Source organism: Siniperca chuatsi, linkage group LG9, assembly GCF_020085105.1.
Source record: "Siniperca chuatsi isolate FFG_IHB_CAS linkage group LG9, ASM2008510v1, whole genome shotgun sequence".
In the NCBI taxonomy this organism is placed as follows: Eukaryota; Metazoa; Chordata; class Actinopteri; order Centrarchiformes; family Sinipercidae; genus Siniperca; species Siniperca chuatsi.
Window position 1 is genome coordinate 3,515,760 of NC_058050.1, and position 19,945 is coordinate 3,535,704.

Genomic DNA, 19,945 nt, shown 5'->3' on the forward strand with positions numbered 1-19,945 from the left:
TAATAAGAGGATGAATTGTTTCCGATTGAACTCTCTAAGAATGAATTCTGAACTAAAAATGATGAATCACATTTCTTCCCTTCCCCTTTTTGCTTTGATTAAGACTGGACCTTGGTCACCTTATGGCTATGGTATACAGCTACAGTATAATTAATCTTCCTTAAGAATGGGGGCCTGCAGCCTTTCCTACCCCTGATGTGAAAGCATAAATGCAACTGAAATCACCCTCTACCACACAGTGTACCATTATTCCTCATACCTTTTGGGAGTCGATGGCCATGTTTAGAACAGGGCCCTCATTGTGAAACAGAGAGTACTGAGATATGATGAAGACCCCCTCGCTGGTGTGAAGAACTTTGAGAACTTTTCCTTGTTCTGTAGCAATAAAGAAGGAGAAGACATTGTAAATGGAGTGGAGGGATGGATCACAGGTCTGCAGTTATCTAAACTCATCTGACAGTGCACACATACACAGGCCCTTGTTGTGCTGTCCAAAGTGTTTTATAAATACATGGATTTGACTTGGATAGCTTCCACTCTTCAGGGAGGATGGAGGGCCAAAGGCAACATGGCAGACTAGAGTTTTAGAGATTTTTTGAACAGGCATTTGTGAAAGCAGAGCTGCTCTGGAAAGAGAAATAGTGTAACTGTACTTGTTTAACCTCAATGGTTGGAGCCAACACCACCGTACTGGCTACAATAATACAATAGAGGACGTCTTTTATGCAGGCTGCTAATGGTAGGGTGAAGTTAAGAGATTGAGTTCTGTAGAACTTCTTGAATACATTCAGCAGTGGAAATCCAGTAAGTTTTGGATTCAGATCAATTTTGGAACAAGTTCTGTACTTCAACGCAGAGCTTTGTTTCTGACTGAAACCTGCCTCTTGCTGGGATCCTTTCCATAGCAACAGCAGATGAGTGCCATTTGACATACCAAACTGATGGAAAAAGTGATTTCTTATAAACTAAGTTTCATTTGTAACCACTGAACGTAACCCTATAGTATGAAGACTGGATTTTAAAAGCGGGCAACTAACCTGGCGCCCCAGAACATCAGGGGCCTATTCCATGTCAACTGGTTTGTGCTGGTGTAATAAAAATACAATATGTCTGGGAATATGCACCACTAGAGCACAATATCAACTGACATGAGGCCTTTAGGTGGGTCCCTAGTGGGTTCATTATTACAGTTCCGTGCTTACACGTTGCTAATTTCTAAATTAATTTGTGTTTAAATTACCACCCAGCAAACCTCAGGCCAGGTAGTATTCCAGCACAGAAAAACACATGTACAAGTACGGAGTGTGGATGTAACAGGAGACGCTGAATGAGAGATTTTGGCCTGTTTCTACATAAATATTTGGTCATTGTGTGAAAAAATCGCTGCGGGAGCGTGTTTCCTACATCACTTCTATTCCGAAATCCTGTTTTTGGGGCTGACATAAAAGAGAAACCTGCTTCACAAAGGTGTGTGGTCAGGAAGGGCAGTAAGGTCTTCATTGCTGATAGACAGAGGGTGGATACTCAATGATTATGAATAGGGGCACAAAACAGTACAGGGTGAAAACAGGCCATGAGCCATGATACATAGAAACACTCTGTACATGTCCAGATCAATCTTGTTACACGCATTATTGACAGAACGTAAAGCCAGACACACTTACCAGGAGCCACACACACATTTGATTTTATATACTTAAGTTCTTGCAGCATTAGAAATGCTAATGGCCATCAGTTGTTTTTATCAGACCCCCCCAAACTCAAAATTACAGGAGATGAATAGGTTCCCTGTGCCTACATCAGGCCTACAACAAGACTCATGAGTTCAGTAACATTGACGTTATTGTTTTATGTCAACTTTCAAATCTGAATTTATGGTGGGAACAAGTTTGTTAATTTCATCAAGTCTATCCATACTACTAGCTGAAACAATAGCATAGCTCCTGTTAGCTAGGTTAGCTAATTATTCTGCTTTTGGAACTTGCTGCACAAATGAACATAAGGCACACTCACAGCGTTTGTGTGAATATTTGCTCCAACTATCATTCGGTCCAACTGAAGTCGGCTTCATGAATTGGGTTTCCTGTTCTCTGAGCAAAGCGCTCCAGCAGACTCACAGCTCTGCTGGAATTTGGTACACCTTTGTTCAATTTTGCACTGTTGGTCAATTGTGCTGTCTTGCATGCAGCTTGATTTTGAAAATGGAGGAGTCATTATTGTAGCTGTGAGCCATCACTCTGTTTTAATATGCTATTACACTACCAGACAGCGCAGCATCACTCTCAAAGACTGTTTACAGTCTCATGCTCTTCTCAATATTTCTTTATTGCCTAGTACCTTTTTGGTGCTGAGTGTAGGGACATTTCATTGAAAATGTTTTTCTACCTTTACTATTTGCATTCCCTAACTCGCTGCCTCCAGACGACTGCTCCTTCATTTGAATAATGACTTCACAGATTTAAAGGCTCCCTGCAGAAAGACGTTCTAACTTGTTTTGTCTTTTGTCACATCGTAGATTATTTTACCTTCTCCACTGTGAAAATGTGATTACAGTGATGCCTTTTTATCTTACATCTTCATTTCCTGAATGCTCCCTCCATGAGGCACTTTCTCTTTTGTAATTAGGCAGGCAGCTTCTTGCTGTCACTTCTTTTGTCCTGAAACTGTCTTGTCTCTTTTTCATAAACTTCAAATCTTTTTTCACTGTAGTCAAAGATAACATTCCCCATTTTATTCAGTTTATTCTCATATGATTCTTTAATCCTGTCTACAGCTATTTTCAGGTCTTTTATCAAAACAGTGTTTCAGCACAAAAATAGCAGCAAGACATTCTGAGGGGGAAAAGGGTGACAATGCTGAACTCATGTGGCATCTGCTGAGAGAATCAGTTTTTTTTGTTTTATTTATCCAGGGAGAGTTTGCTGAGCGCACATATTTCCTTCCCTACTACCTTTTTACATCTATACAGTAACACACACTTACATATAAAAGCTTTGACTGTTGGACAGAAGGCCATCAGGGCCTGCTAACAGGGTCCGTTTCCCTTCTCTCTAAGGTGCAACTTCTGTACATTAACACTGAGTTACAGAAATTTACTTCCCCAGCTCATATTTTTCCCAGCTGGGCGCCACCTTGGTCTGCCTCTCTAACCTTTAAGCTACTGCCACTTCGAATGTCACACTGTGTGAAAAGAAAATAGCTTTTGATCTCAAACATAAAGTCAACTTGAAACAAGTGTATGGCTCTGACATTTCTTCCATCCCTGAGGGGAGCTTTCTGCTTTATCGCCTCTATGACTGAAATGGTCCAAGCAGCTTTTCTTCTTCTGGTGGTCAATCTGTCAGTGAGTTACAGAAGGAAAAGAAATCTTTCACTACTGCCCGTTCTTTTGTTCCATTTCCAACAGTCGCCAGGCTCAGAGACTAACTACTCCAGTTTTCCTCTGGCTTTCAAAGGGCTACAACCTTTCATACCTCCTTTGCTGATTTTTGTCTAAGTGACTCTTTGGGGAGCTGACGCAACACGCTCACAGTCGGACGTCTTTGGGCAGATTCTGCAATGTGTCCAGCACTGTTGGTTCTAGCTGGCAGTTGTCAGCAGAGCTAACTGACTTGCAGTTTAGCTTAGGGAATCAGTGATTTCACCCATTTAGGTTTCTCCTGAGCTGTCACCTTTGACTTTTCCTTTCTTCGTCCACAAGCCAAACACCACAGGCTGAGACATCAGACATATTGGACATATTCTTAAACTGTATTCTGAGCATATAACAAACATGCTTCAACAGATCAGTTGCATGAAGGTAGCTACAGTAGTTTGTTTTGTCTGTCTTTGTTTTTTGTATTTGTTTAGGAATACAGACTATTTGCTAGTTATTTCTGCAGGCTCAGAAATCCTATGCATTTTGGCTGGCCATAGGCTACAGTCTTAGCAGTGTTCATTGTAATTTTTAACAGAGAATTGTCCAATAGCAATGTTCTTTCTGGTGATACGGTTACACATTATCTCTTCTAGTGACCAAAAACTCAGCAACTTTAAAAAGGAATCAATTTGCCTTTGCCTTGGCCTTGGCATAGTCTAAACTGCCTTTGGACCAGGTCTTGGACTGCCCCAGACTCAACTCTGATTTTAAATACAGCACTGTCTCTAAACTGTATCCACAGCTGGACTTAAGTTACCTCTGACCAAAAGAGGCTCCAATGAAACTGAGAAGACCCACAAAAAAAGACTAAAAGTACCAACCATTAACTGGGACAACAAACCCCAGCATGTTTGGAGGAGGACATTTATCAGAGAAAGGACATATCACCACAACCAAGATGCTACAAAAGTGAGTGTTGTCTATAGAAATCAGGTCAAAATCAGTCAAATAATCAAATAACTACAACATTATTTCAGTTTGATTTCAAATTAACTAAATATGTTTTTTGAGGAAACATGAGACAACATGATTATGAAAGTAGTTTTTCAACTGCGTGCAGTGAATATCCTTGTCTGCCATGTTTTCAAGATCACAAATATTGAATTAACTGGTTATTATATGCATAAATTCTGCTGAATCCTTTGCTGGCTGGTGATCAAAAGACAGAGAAATTCACTTTGTCAAATCCTGCAGCGTTCTGTCAGCCTGCGTCTAACAGGGGAAGTCCCACCGAGACTAGTTAGACAGGTTTAAAACTCAGAGTGTGCGGTAAGCTATTTAGCTAATTAGGACTCTGTAAACTGCATGGCACTGCCCTGTCAGTTTCATCTAGGTCAACATTTTAAAGTGAATTCCTTTAGCCTCTAAATACATCTCTTTGCCAGACGACTGTGACTAGAATAAACAAGATGTGTGCCATTGTGGGTGGGGAAATTAGATGAGAGGAAATTAGATGAGTAATGTTCTTTCATAACAGTCACCATCAAGTTGCCCTTGTGCATGGCACCCACAGTCTAGTCACTGTACTTGAGCTTAAGTGTTGAGCGGCCACTGTTTGCTTTGATCAGCTGAGACCGTGACAAACAAAAAATGACAAACGAAAGCATTCTGAACTGGGGAAGCCTATAGGGGACTATATTAAAAGAATAATGTAAACCTGAAAATTCCACAATAGCATTATAATTTTCCACATATGTGTGAGAAAAAATGAAAATGAAATAATCCAATATTCATTTTCATTTTCATACACTTATATTAAAATTAAAATGGAAAAGCTGTTTAACATTTAATTTCCAAAGTCATACCCCGCTGTACAGTGGAGAATATTCAAATGTTAAATCAAATTTGAAAATTAAAATGCAATATAAACAATGTAAACTGATTTTCTATTTATGCAAGCAATATTTAAGTAACAATTGAAAATGCAATAAGGGAAACAGCACTCCCAGTCTATTGCATTTACATTTACCTGTCACCTTGCTCTTTTGGTGTCAAAGTGAAAATGAAAATGCAATCTGTCGGTCAATCAAGGTTGGTCTTCAGTCAGGACGTCACTTCCTCGTTCAGTGACTTGGTTCATTAACATTTGCAAGTTCTGCCTACCGACCTGGGCCGGCTTTATGCGCATGCTTCAAAACTGGACCGGTAACGCTCCTCTGTCAGTCATCGTATCAAGCCTGTGCCATATTAGATAAACGGCTGTGATTGGCCCATCCACGATGGGTGGAAATCTGTTTGAATGGGAGAGGGGCCAGATGTACCTGCTAGAGCAAACGTAACATGAGCTCCCAGGCTACTGTACAGCAGGTTAAGTCTTTGAAAATGAAATGCCAAATGCAGTTTTCATTTTTAAGTTGTTAGAAAATTGCATTTTAATTTTAACTGTGACTTAAATAATGCTTGTACAAATGGAAAATTAGGCTACATTGTTTACATTGCGTTTTAAAATATTCAATTTAAATTTCAAATTTGATTTAACATTTGAATATTGTTATTATCTGGTTTAGTCTTTGAAAGTGAAATGACAAATGCAATTTTAATTTTCAAATTGTTAGAAAATTTAATTCTCATTTTGACTTAAATGTTGCTTGTATAAATGGAAAATCAAGTTACATTGTTTATATAGCATTATAATTTTCAAATTTGAAATGTCAACTGCACAGTGGGGTATGACTTTGAAAATTAAACAGCTTTCCATTTTCATTTGAATATGGTCAAATGTCCATAAGAGTATGTGAAAATGAAAATACAAATGGGATTATTGCATTTTCATTTGGATTATGCTTATGTCACATATTGGCCATCACGTAGCCACAGAATTGGTCTGCTTTGCATGGTCTGATTTGCGTTCTAACCACAAATAAACGCACCAGAGTTTGTTTGGAAGCAGACATCCTCACAACTTTTAAGGTGGACTCGGTGTGGTTGTTCGGTCTACACACGGCATTCTCACCATAGTAAATGAACCGGATCAAACAGGAAAAATGCACCAGAGTTCATTTAAAGTGCACTAAATTGATTAGGTGTGAATTCAGACTTCAACTGGTCTTCAACAGAAGGAGCCGCATTGAGGGTGATCTCATCCCCTCTCGAAGGTATTTATTGTTTGAACGCTCAGAGTGATATTTGCTCTCCAGACAAGCACTGGTATCAGCCATTGCTTTTTCTTGCACAATGATGAACGATGAGGTTTGTGTCTCTGAGCTCATCTTTGTGAAGGATATTTATTGGAATTTCCATCACCAGGGAAGACTAATGTCCCAGGGCTACCCAAAATTCATCTACTTCGATTTCACTGTCACTGGTCCAGAGGTGGACTCTGGCCCGCCTCTTCTACTCTTCTTTTGGTTTAAACTGCTCTAATGCAACTATCCATTAAGAAGAGCTGTCTGTCTGTCTGCTTCACTCACTAAAGATTGGATTATTTCAAGAAGGGAGCCTCTCTCCATCATTTGTAGAGATACGAGAGCATGTTTGAAATTAATTATGCAGCTTGATGAGCTTGACTTGTTGCAAGCCTGTGAATATTTAGAGCTGGTGCCCTGAAGTGAATGTGATTAATTCAATATTGAACAGGAGAGAAAGGAATGCAATCAAACCAGAATTCAGAAAAGATCAGAGTAGTCCAAGCCTTGTATGTTTCTTTTCACAAAACACAGAAATATTCAGGAGTGACGGCCAACACATATTCTTTCAAATGCCAATGCCTTTTCTTGAAAATGGAAAAAATAAAAAACAGGAAACATTCAGTCAGTGTGACAGCAGATCTCCAGTACAACCTGTTCCTCTGGCCTCAGATACCAGTGCGACTCAAACTGCTCTAGTTTCTTTTTAGACCACCACAGAGACCCGTGGCAGTTAGCTCTCCGTCCTTTCAGCCCTATTAGTGACACAGTTAGTAAAGCCCACAGCGACAGGCCATCATCCTGTCTTTTTAACACTATGTTGTTTTCTATGTGCTATTATTAGAACCAACCCAGAAGTGCCTGATGAATGACAAGCACATATCCACTGCAGGAGCAAGAATTTGGGCTCAAAAGATGAGACTCGTTCATCTTTCGGTGAACTCAGCTTGATGAGATGCTCATACACACATGAACATATGACTTGTGATGGTTGCCATAGTAATCTCTCTGAGGCACAAGGCAATTTTTGGAGTAACTGCTTTGGGCAACAGCAGCGCCTCAGCATTGCTGTTTTGATCAAATAGAAACAGTCGTGTGAAGGCCAGGAATCGTTTGAATAGATTGTGAACAGAATAGATTTTGACCGTATGCTAATTTTCCACACTTTCTACTATTCAGTGCTTGAGTTAAGAATTTAAGTGTATCTTTCAGCTGTGAGTTTTATCGTTTTGCACAGTATAAGAGCATTAATTAAATGCCAGTGATGTTTTTTCATTATTATTTTTCTTATCCTGCTTGTCCATAGTGGTGAGCTTCTGAACTGGTAGAACCTTGGGTTGTATGGCTCACTAGCTCTGATACTGTATATAAGCGCAAATACTGTTGTACAGTTGCAGAGAATAGGATTTCTCCCCTCTCTTTACACTCTTATTGCCAGAATAATCAGTTAACCAACAGAAACAAAGCAGGTGCAGGGACATGAGCAAGATAATATATTCAAAAAATGGGTCCTGCTTTAAGGATTTTTTAACCGTAACTATGTTATTTTTGCAGTTTTGGCCATCATAGCTTTTGGTTGTCATAACTTTATACTCAACAACTTAATTTCTAAGATCTGGGACTAAGACAACAATGGAGTCCATTGGGGAAGGAACATGAGCGGTAAGACTATCAGACAGGTTGTAAACAAGTGCTCTCATTTAAAGCAGCATTAATCAGTATGTTTTAACAATGAATCAGATGACTATGTGTATTGTCAAAGGGACATAGAGACAAATAATTATCATCATACTGTGTCATCATTTCTGCAGCTCTACAGAGATTTTTAGCCTCTCTTGAGCTCATAGTTTTGGTTTTACTGCACATTTAATGTCTGGTTCAGTCCCACCACTCTCATCAGCACCATTTCAAACAGCAGCAGGCAGCAAAAAAGCTCTGATAAACCAACTGCACAGTACCTGCCCAGCACCAAACAGCAGACAGACAAAGTTAGTGACTTGCTGAGGATGAAAATAGAACATCTAAGAGCTAAAGAGCCAGGTATTTGTTTTGACCCAGACCTTCGGGACCATTGTTCTAGGGTCTGTTTTTTGGTGGAGAACAGACCAGAGTAGGGGTGAGCGATAAGGCCAAAATCAATTAAGAAATGGATTAAAATAGCTATACCGCCCCATACTTCATCCACACAAACAAAAACAGCTCCTCCTGCTCTGTATTTACAATTTCACTCTCCTCCTCCATGTTTTCTTGTCACTATCATCTTCTGCGGCGGTTGGCAAACCAGCTTAGAGGTGCATTACCGCCACCAACTGCCGCTCTCACGCCACATGAGAATGTGGTAAGCAGTTCTGCTGCCCAAATCACGATACCTTGCGAGGCAGCTGGATTAGCGAGATTACAAGAGAATTGCGATATCACGAGATCATGTGAGAATCACGCTTGCACTAAGGGATACCTGCCATGGTGTAAACGGTATTGCCAAATCTCTACCGGTGGACACATTTCTACCGTTGCACAGTATATACCGTCATATCGCCCAACCCTAAACCAAAGCTAAAAAAATAAAGACAAACACAACTCCATTGGAATGATAATGTTGCTCCGTGTCTCCTGGATGTGTTAATAGGTAACTGCTTGTTAAAATGTAAAGGTGATAATATGTCATGGCTATATTTCTGCCAGCTTGTTTTGGAGTTCCTCTGCCCTCTAGTGTCCGAAAAATTATAAATGCAGCTTTAACATGGACCCTTCCAACACCTGACCTTAAAACAGAGTTTAGGTTAAGGTTAGAGTTCGGATTCAGGTAAAGATGTGAGTGAGTGAAGGTTGATTTACGGAGCTGCCATAGGCTACACTCTAGCTGACGTGCGGGTGAAAACCAATGCTGAACTATAAATCACAATTCTGTCAACTATAAATCCAACTTGACATGTTACTCCACCCACCAGAAGGCCATGGCGAAGAATTTTTCAATATAAAAATAAATTCTGTTGGATTGCATTAAAGCACAAAACAAAAAGAGGGTGCTGTTGCTACATAGCAAACAGTTGAAGCTTTAACACACACACACACACATATACATGCACACACACCTGTTCCAAGGTACAGGACGCTGTAGTGCTCATCGTTGACCGCCAGGACAATGTCCGCCACAGTGTGTGTGATTTGGTCATCTGTGGGCAGGTCAAGTGGAGCCACACCAACAGGCCGGATCACATCCTCAATTTCTGGGTGGTATCTGATCACCCCCAGGTTCTTGATGTCGTTGTGACCTCCTGCTGTCGAGTTTTTGCGGACACACTGAGAGGAGAAGCGATAATAAACGATTCAGACCAGGCTGGGCTCTTAAATAAACAAAATGCCCTTGGACAAAGAGTTCAAAATGGCATATCTTTTATTAACTCATGCATTTCAAAAATAGCACTTCAATCTTTTCACCTCTGAAATAAAGGCTGACTCATGCAATTGCACATTTTTTTCTCAGTGCTGTTTTTTCAGATTGGTGTGACAAAAAAAAGAAAAATCTTGTCGGTTTTTCTTACCATCCCTGGGCGACTGCCAATGAATGGACTGCTGTAGCCCTTCAGTTTAGATGTGGAGAAAGCCTGGTCAATATCTTCGATGGAGTAAGCACAGATGACTGTTCTGCCCCTGAACAAAGGTAGAGAAAAAATTACATCCTCGATAAAAGCAGGGCAAAGGGGTATAAGGGACATGTAGGGGCAGAGCTAGAAATTCTCAACCAACCCATGGCCCTAAAACAGTAAATATCTATAATCTCTGACTTGTTCTAGGGCAGTGGACCCCTTACAGCGAATCAGTGAATAGGTCTAACATTTGTGACCAGTTAAATTAAAGAGATTTTCTTTTGGGCCAACTGTTATATTTTTTATTCTATTTACTTTAATACTTCTTAGGGTTTACAGTGGTGTACTTCCTATGGGGACTAAATGTTAATCTTTCACTGGCGATACATTGTTCAATCCAGTGTTCTTGTGAGTGTACTAATTCATTCTAACAATACCTTTGGTCTGACTCTTGTTTATGGTACCTCGACTTTCTCTGATTTGTAATAACTATCATTGAATTCATGTGTTGCATGTGTGCACCTACACACAGATACCTTTTTTGCACCAAAATTAGCGCGTATATGCAGGTTTTTTAAACGTGGGTAAACCCGCTAAAAATATGCTATTGAAATTATCTTTAAGCGAACTCTGGTGCAATACATCAAATTGCAACATTTATGTTCTTCCAAATAGATCAATTAGAAAATGTGGTATGTCAGGGCAGAGGGCAATTCACGTTAGTCCTTCCTGTATTCAGACATTTCTCTTCTTTTTGCAGTGAACAAAGCTACACAACTTCCCAACTCACAATATGAGAAAAATACAGAAATAAGAATCTGCCAAAATGAGTTACACTTGTATGACACTGAAGATGTGAGGTCGTACCATGTAAACTTGCAATACAAACGTATACTTCAGCTGATATGGCTGAAAAACTAACTGCATGTGTACTGCAGTTTGAAAACTTAATTGTAATTAAAAATGTGAGTCAGTATTTATTTGGTAAACAATTAGAGGAATCGTTTGGCAACATCTTGCAGAAAATTACACCACAATCTGTTCTGTACTTGTATCATCAGATGTATGACAGCTGATATCGCTGGAACATGGTTTGCAAACTTTGTGAACAATTATTTGGTAGATTCGTATTTGCATAGAAAACTGCTGTTACAGTTAAATGAAACAGGAGCTAACACTGACAAGACACATCTTTTCAAAATCTGATATAATGAGAAACTTGTGTGGGTGTGTATTGTGTGTCTGTGTGTGTCAGGAGGTGCTGCTGGTATGTGGTGTGTACTGATGTGTGGGTGGATGAGTGTCAGTTACTGTGTTATTCTTTTATTTTGTTATCAGTTTGTTTCATTGTATTATTTGCATGTTCTGTTTTCACTGAACCTGACAGACCGAACAGATTTTCTGAATACAAGTCAATATTAAGTCTGACTTAAGTCAATATTGAACCCTGGTTTATGTTTGCTCTCCTCCATAGTTATACTGCACAGTAGTTTACAACCTTAGGGATTTCCTCCTTTGAATTCCTCAATACTACAATTATACAGCCTCAACTTCTGTCATATTAGGTTACTATATTCACATTGTGCTTTCTTGTCCTTCAAACTAAATTACAACACAAAATCTGCATAAAAAGGAATTTCATCAAAACAGATCAAGTCAGTTGCAGGTATCTTGTTCAGTCAAGAGTGATGACAGAGGTGTGTTTTGTTTGACTGCAGTTCAGACAACATGATCAACAATTTCCCTTTATAAGTGTACACTGTCCAAAGGCAGTAAGTGTGGTTTGTATGGGTGACGTTACTGACAGTAACAGTATGTGATGCAGGTATTACACCATATTGTGTCAAAATGTTTGAAGACACCGCAGCTGAACAAGTAATAAATTGTTATGTTTCCAATCAGCTTTCATCTGCATTCACAGATGTTAACATTAAAATAATAAAATTAGCCTATTAGCTACCAAGTTACTTTTGAAACTAAATGTGCTCTATTATAAACCAATTCTCCTTTGAATCATTTATATGCTATAAATGTTTTGAGGGAAAATGTAAGGCTGCCTGGACTTTTCTCGTTTATGTTTGTTTTTCCCCTCCATTTTGAGCCCGCCTCCTGACAGGAGCTGAATCAAACAACGTGTTGACTCCCAGCCTTTACACCTATGGTTACCCATAACACCCTTCTCTGACTAGGTTCACAGAGAGATTTACAGTATCTTCGGAGAAGCATAATTCTAGCCTCATGCAACACAACAAAGCTTCTTTGTTCTTTCATTGTTTTATATCCCTGAAATAGCATAGAAATATGAAATTTACGGCACAATTTCCCGTAAGTCAATTAAACTACAAAGGTAGTCAAAGTGTTTATGATATGTTCCAGCTCACCATGCGTTGGAAAACAGGCCATACATGACCCCGGCTCTCTTGTCCTGCGCTGTCAGCACCACCGCCTGCTTCATGTTGTTGTACTGCTGCTGAGTGTTTCCTGCACCGCACATCACCCGGGCCTTCATGAAGGTGGTCCATGAGTCTGCCAGCAGGGCTTTGATGCCCCCTTCATCCACCTGGAAATAACATAAAAGGTCTGTGACAACAAAGTCATAATAGGGCAGCCAGGTTGCCAAATTGATTTTGAATTTTACTTTGTGTTCCCTGCCAAGATGTGACACTGACCCCTGACCCAGAACACCAGGGCTCCCTTTTCCTCCCTTATAGGAATACTGTGACATTTTGGGGGGAAAAAAGATTTTTCTTGTTCTAACTCTGAACATTCAGTACACAGATTGGTCCAAGATGTGTGTAGTCTACCTTAGCACAAAGACTGTAGGTGGGTGGAAACAGCTATTCCTCCAGCAATTCAAAAGCTGTCCTATTTGCACATTGTGTATTTAGCAAATTAGGAAACAAGCCAGAGTGGTTTAACAAGAAGTTAGCATACAAATGAATGTAGCTATAAAAACAGGTAGCAGATAGAGGTAGCTAGTCTAGCTCAACTATAGGTCCCTTCCAAGAACTCCAAAGCTGTCTGATTTACACAGTCTTGTGTATTTTACATGTGTGAAAATAGGAAATAAACATTGTGGATTAATGAGCAGTAGCATACACTTTGGAGCTAGTTACTGACCAACGACAACTGAGTCCAGAGGGATTGGTCCAGGACGTGTTAACCCCTAGTCCGCGTTGTGATGTGCTGGCTTTGCACACTTTCCTAACTCTGAAGAAATACCAAGTGATTCTTGGATGTATTGATGACTAACTTAAGCTACAACCACACATATCCAGATGTATTTTTTTTTTACTTTTTGACAGAGGCTAACAAGTTCTCAGAGGCTAGATAATTCTAGGCTAAACAGGTTCTCTCTACTTGAAGGAACAGTTCAAAGTTTGAGAAATAATTTGCTTTCTTGTCAAGACTTAGACTAGTTAGTCAAGACCATTACCATTCATGTCTGAATGGTAAATATGAAGCTACAGCCAGCAGCCAGTTAGCTTAGCTTAGCAGAAAGACTGCAAACAAGATTAATTCAGAGGGTAAGTCATGAATCATACAGGAGCAGCAGGTGTTTTGCCTTTGACATCTGATTAGGAAACACATCATCACTGACATCACTGATTGGAAAGTGTTAAGAAAAGCAACATGCTAACAAGTTTCAACATGCTTTCAAGTTTCTTTGATTGCACTGCTCACAACTCAGATATTTGCAATGTGACGAGAGGTTGCAAGAGTGGAAAATGTTGGGAACCACCAATTTAAACTCATGCAAAGACCTGGATTTATTTCATTCATTTCCCCAAACACAGGCATATGAATGGGATTTTTACCGTGCAGATTCGGCCAATGCGGGCCCTGTAAGGCTCCTCGTCCACTCTGGCTGTCTTGTTGATCTCAGTGAAGAAGAAGTAGATCTCCTCCTTGAACTTTTGTGAAGACGGGATTATGGCTGCACCGGCAAACTGTGGATCTGGTGATGAGATTTATACATGTCCATTGACATATCGCCATTTTGTTTCCTATTTACCTTAAAGACGTCTTGTGGGTCAAACAATATCATCTTCTAGTGTAGTCTTAATTCATGATTGCATCACCTTTTTAAGGACATTGTGCTAATATTAAACTGTATGTAAAAAAAGGCAATGTGAGAATCAACAGAAGTGTAAATGGCTGCTCTCAGTGGATATGTTTCTGATTGACGCATTTTACTGCTGTAAATAACATGACCCAATCCATGTGTGACCACAGTGACAGTGAATGCACCTAGATGTTATTTTTCCCATGGGAATGATAGTGGGTGATTTAGAGAGAGTACCACCCACCATCTCCATATTCATTAGTCTAAACCTATACGGTTTCTGCTTGACTCCCCTCCTCCTACTCACTCAGCAGCCAAATGTTCTCCGTCTTCAGGAGTTTCTGGGAGCCAAACGTACGCCGGATCGAGCCAGCATGACCGGTCACCGATGACATAGCAGAATACAGACTCCCATCTGAGACAGCGAGGAAAAAAGATAGAGAGAAGAGAGGATGAACAGTGGGTAAAAAAAGAGAAGGCACAAGGTTCAGAGAGAAAGGAAGAGAGATTGGAGTGACACAGAAGGCTACTGACTGAAGCTGGAGGAGAGGAAGCTACAGAGAGAGAACATTAAACACAGAGAGGGAAAGTGAAGATTGAAAAAAGAAGGCCCAGGAGACCAAAGACAGAATAAAAAAAAAAGGAGGAAAAGGAGAGCAAGAGCAAAGAAGACATCAAGGCAGAATGGCTGACTGCATCGATGAGCAGTCACCAATCACCACATTCTTATAACCCCACTTAGAGATCTGTCTCCATAGCAATACAGAGGGTAAGCATTAGAAATCGTGGCAGTAGCATCTTAATTAGGACAGGTCGTTATTAGAATGCTGCAAAGGGCCGGCTCATTGCTTCAACGATCGATCCCCATCTGGAAGAGCATCCTGAACCACAAACTAACCTCTGACTAATTTCTGAGTGTCTCTACAAACAATCCATCTGTATTAGATGGTTTAACAGACTGACTATTTGTCCATCCCTCATTATGCACACTGACTACTGATTATGCACACTGACTACTGAAAGGACGGTTTAATTTGAAACATCTCTATTTAATTAATCTTACCCTGTACTTCTCAATAATCACACAATTTGGAGTTACTGTCCCTGTGGAGAGGTGCAAGGCACTAAGGTCCTATGTGGTGACCTTGTGAAATGGATGAATTACACCCTTAACAATAGCTTTCAGTCCAATTGAGCTGGATTTGCAAAACACAACATTGTATAAGCAGACCTTTTCACAAAAATACAGGGAGTCATTTTTGCCAGTATAGAGGGTATGAACTTTCACATCTTCATGTGATACAACCTTGCTCACCATCGCTGAGTGGCGAAACGAGCCAGCTGTGGCTGCTTTAAATAAGGAGACGTGATGCTGGAAGGAAAACAATGAAACTCTTGAAAAGATTGCCACTGGCAACGCCAGTCATTGGTACAATGCACCAGACAGTCAGTGGTCTTTGGATGTTGAAATGTGGCCAGGTATTGAGTTTCCTGAAATATATATGCATGTACCTCGACAATGGGGAATTCATGGAAGTAAACAAAACCTGCAGGACATATACAGTATATACATATGCCTGGTCCCATTTTAGAGAATTTGTCATCCTGATCAAAACCACTAAGACTTCAAAGGATATTCTGGTTATCTGTGGACAGGAATAAAAAAACGGATTTTATTATGTTTTATTCTGAAAAGAAATTGCCTGGTTAGTTACCACTGCACAGCCCTACCATCCCTTCTTTTCTGTTTAGCCTTCAGGAGTCCGTAAAAACTTCTGCTTGAATTCTCTCTGAATCTGTGCAGTCACTTGTACAACAGCTCCATTTTAGCTCCAATGTTTGCATGATTTTTTTCATGTGAATGCACAATGGCAGATCGCTGACTCTTGTGTGTTTGGCCCTCAGGGTGGTGTGATCCCCTGGTGATGTTACACTCGACAAATTACATATATGATCTGCTAAGGCACAGGAATAAAATCACTACAACTCTCTGACCATCACCGGGTCATATTGGCCCTACGTTGTAGGCGCTTGCTGAAGTTTCTTCTTTTTTTCCCTGTTAAAGTTTTTTGGGGTGAGTGGGCATCGGGGGCACAAGACGGAGGGAGTTTTTCCATATCCGAAACGATGGTCTAAGGATAGAGGTGTTTTATACTGGACAGATTGTAAAGCCCTTTGATACAAATTTGTGAGTTGGGGCTAATTGAATAAAATGGATTTCACTTGACTTTGCAGTAACGCTTTAAACTTGGTTTTTCAGTTCTCTGTGCAGCTAAATACTGCAGGTAGACCCAGCTCTCACTCAGCTCACACAGATTAAGTGTTTGTAACCCAAATGATTTTCCTGAGTTTAATTCTTTGAAGAATTGTGTGAAACAAATACAAGCTCACCCAACATTTACTCTGAACACAGGAGAAAGAAACCTAGTAGAATGGTTTCTCATTGCAGATATTGACCAATTAGCATGGAGCATTATTTTCAGTAATAGTAGGCAACATACAGTATTAGAGCTTGTTCAAGGTAGAGTACATGTTTCAGCCAAGTACTACATGATCTATTAAAATCTAAAAACACATCTATCTTGTAGGATTGGGTCTTGCAAGGTACTTCAGATAAAGGCATCTACTTATTTGCATATTATGAATACAGAGTGATAATAAGAGACAGATTGCTCCTGGGAGCCCGGGACTCACGTGTGTCGCTCTGCTGCTCCCGACTCAAATGAGCAAAGTTAATATAAAGAGCTGAAGATGGCTTGTACTGTATGGCTTTTGTGGCCAGTTCTGATCAACAAATCCACCAAACTACATCACAAAATATACTGTAATTGCCTTCCAAAGAGACCCATATAAGTGTTATCTGATCTTTGTAGCACATCGTTTGTTGGTGCCTTCAAAAACCATCATCACCTTGAGGCTCTATAACAGGGCTATTCAATTACAAACTCAATTGGGCCAGATTTTAAAACCAGGAAATGTAGATGTGCCAGACATTTTCAGCAGCCTATTTAAAAACTTTTTTTTAGTTTTTGGCTAATGACACATTTTAAACGAATGCAAATGAATGTATAAAAAATAGCAGACGTTTGGAGATGGCGGTAAAATAAACAAATACTTGCCAGTCCAGGAAGGGTTAAGCTGACGTTTTTCATTGTCAGATTTACGTTTCAGGGTTGACAGAGACATATTTTCAGTAGAGCACTTCCCTACTTGTGACTGTCAATAGCCAGATGTTTTGAAAAGCTACTAAGCGTGGTTGGAACTCGTTGATTTGTGAAAGATATGATTGGCGGTCCGTACATCCCTAAACATCCTGCCCGATCGGTACTGCGCATGTGGAACTCTCAGCAGAGATGAGAAGGAAGCGGGATGCCTCACTTGTTAGCTACTTCCATACTCTGTATATGTAGTTTACTTATTTTAAATATATATATATATCAGATTTATGTATGTGTTCTGAGGTTGCTTCTGGGCCGGATGCGGCTTGAGGGTGCTGCCAATTCAATAGGTCTGCTCTACTTTCAGTTTTGCTCCTGACATCGTAATTCACAAGGCCACTAAGTCTTTGTCAATAAACAAATATTTTTATGCATTTTCACAAACCACTGATGCTTTCCCCTTTCTTGGGAGGACAGTCTCGTTGTGATACTCGATGGGTTAATGGTGTGTGTTCTTGAATGTGTGTTGTTTTTGGTTGGTGAGGTAGCAAACCTCCAAGCTAGCTAGCTGTTGTGGCTAGAATAGTAAATTCAAGAGGGAACGTCCATCTGTTTCATATAATCCAATCAAATTAGCTTTAAACTACCAATCTTTCATTTTTAGCCAGACAGGACCCAATTAACTTAACTAAGTGCACCTGTAATCTGCCTCCAGATGATGATTATGGGGTTCATCAGGTTGACTAGCAACAATGAAACTCTCCTTTGTCAAGAATGTTTCATAACAGGGTCTTCCTTTGCTGATACTAAACAATGAAGAATCTGAAATTGTGTTTTTGTAAGATTTTATTCTTTTTCTGCCCAGTGAAGCATGAACTCCTGTAAGCAGACATGTAATTTCTTTCTTGTGTTTGTTACCTGCAGGCAAGCTGATGGACCTCTGGGAAGGGTAGGGTGGTGAGATGTCAGAGGCTGACGCTATCTGCCCGCTGCCCTGGACGTCAGTCAGCACAGTCTCATTTACCTGCCGGGAGAGGGAGGAGACTTTGAGTCTGGAGGAAGTCGAGCATTTTAAACTCTGTTCATTTCAGGCATGCATCATTATGCTTTATACATCTTACAGTTTTCTATCCCACGACCCAACTGTACTCAGAGTTATCTTTTTGTCACCACACAGGGTTTAGGAAATTTCAACTTGCACATATTCATTAGTGAGTGAAAACATCCTCCATAGCAATACATAATGATCTTGAGACTGTTTTAACTTGAGGACCAGCTGCTAAGAATATACAATAATAATAATGACAGCATTTCAAAGAATTTGTATGATGAAACTCTTACCAGCATCCAGCACCTGGGGCTTCCAGCATTTGTCCCACATACTATGATTGTGTCATTTACTTTCTGAATGACGGTAATGAAATTATCACACTCCAGCTGTGAGAGAAAGAGACAGTAAAAGAGGGGGACAAAGGCAGAAAATGAGGCAGAAGCAAGAGGGAGAAAAATACACAGATTGGGAAAGGGATTGAAGATGCAGTGAGACAGAGATCCAAAAGAGGGAAAAACAGTGTAGAATATGTAAAAAAAAGTGATTAGAGAGAATGAAACAGCACAAAGGGAGAGGGAAAACAAGAGACAGACCAAGGGATTGAGAAAAACAGAGGAAGAAAGGAAGGTGGAATCGAGGGATAGAGAAACAAAGTAAGAGTACAACACCAAACAGATTACAAGAGAAAAGGCGGATTGCTCAGAGAGAGCGATTTAAGAAAAATTGGAGGCGATCCATGCTTTGAACATTTTTGGCAGACAGCACACAGGAGACTTAGCCCTGCAGTACAGCACTGCAATACTCCATATGTATCACTTATTCATTAAGTACAGAAAATGGACTACTATATGAAATGAATACTGAGTACAACCTTAAGGGGTAAATGTTGAGTCAAGTTTGTTGTAGTGTGTCTTCAATAAAAAATTGATTTTTAAAAAAACAATCAAATCAAATTCTGATGGAAACAAGGTTAGTAAAAACTGGAGACGGAGGAAGTCCAAAAACAGGGCCAGAGCTTGTGTAAGTGTGTGTAGGTGGATGTGTAGGTGGATGTGTAGGTGGATGGGTAGGCAGATGGGTGGGCTGGGTAATTTGTCTGTTAGTGTATACAAGTTTGTATGTTTTTACTTTATGTGCTTATGTTCTTGAGAGAAATAGTTTGAGTTTGGGCATGTTTGCTGAGTGATTTTACATGGTTCACACTAAAATCCAGGACTGAGGTTATGACATTAGATAGTGGCTTAAATTAGGTTAGGTTTAGAGACTGACTCATGCTTTCTGGCAGAATAACAGATGAGTTTGTGCTGTTGTGGACATGCCTACTGGGGCCAATAACTGATGTAAACCTCCAACCAATGTCTCCTTCAGCAGCTTCATTTGTTTTATCAGGCTAATGCTGGTCTCAAATTCTTGTGATGCATCATGTTATGTTGTTTTACTGCACCACTTGGCTCTCAACACTGCTAACAAACAATGCTCATTGGAATACCAGCCTAGTATCCCTAGGAATTACATCCATATTTAATGATTCCGCACCTCA

General features: G+C 40.0%; 1 protein-coding gene across 2 annotated transcripts in view; it reads right to left on the reverse strand.

The window, feature by feature from the left end:
* The window catches only part of si:ch211-113g11.6 (uncharacterized protein LOC559008 homolog), a 42,338-nt gene that overhangs the window by 9,804 nt on the left and 12,589 nt on the right, over nucleotides 1-19,945 (reverse strand). For both annotated transcript variants that reach the window (XM_044209506.1, XM_044209507.1), the window contains 8 exons: nucleotides 18,696-18,791; nucleotides 18,273-18,378; nucleotides 14,504-14,611; nucleotides 13,949-14,088; nucleotides 12,512-12,690; nucleotides 10,086-10,194; nucleotides 9,636-9,843; nucleotides 260-375 (listed from right to left, as the gene is read on the reverse strand). In XM_044209506.1, coding sequence (XP_044065441.1) covers nucleotides 260-375; nucleotides 9,636-9,843; nucleotides 10,086-10,194; nucleotides 12,512-12,690; nucleotides 13,949-14,088; nucleotides 14,504-14,611; nucleotides 18,273-18,378; nucleotides 18,696-18,791 — 1,062 coding nt within the window. The remainder of the gene's footprint in view (nucleotides 1-259; nucleotides 376-9,635; nucleotides 9,844-10,085; nucleotides 10,195-12,511; nucleotides 12,691-13,948; nucleotides 14,089-14,503; nucleotides 14,612-18,272; nucleotides 18,379-18,695; nucleotides 18,792-19,945) is intronic.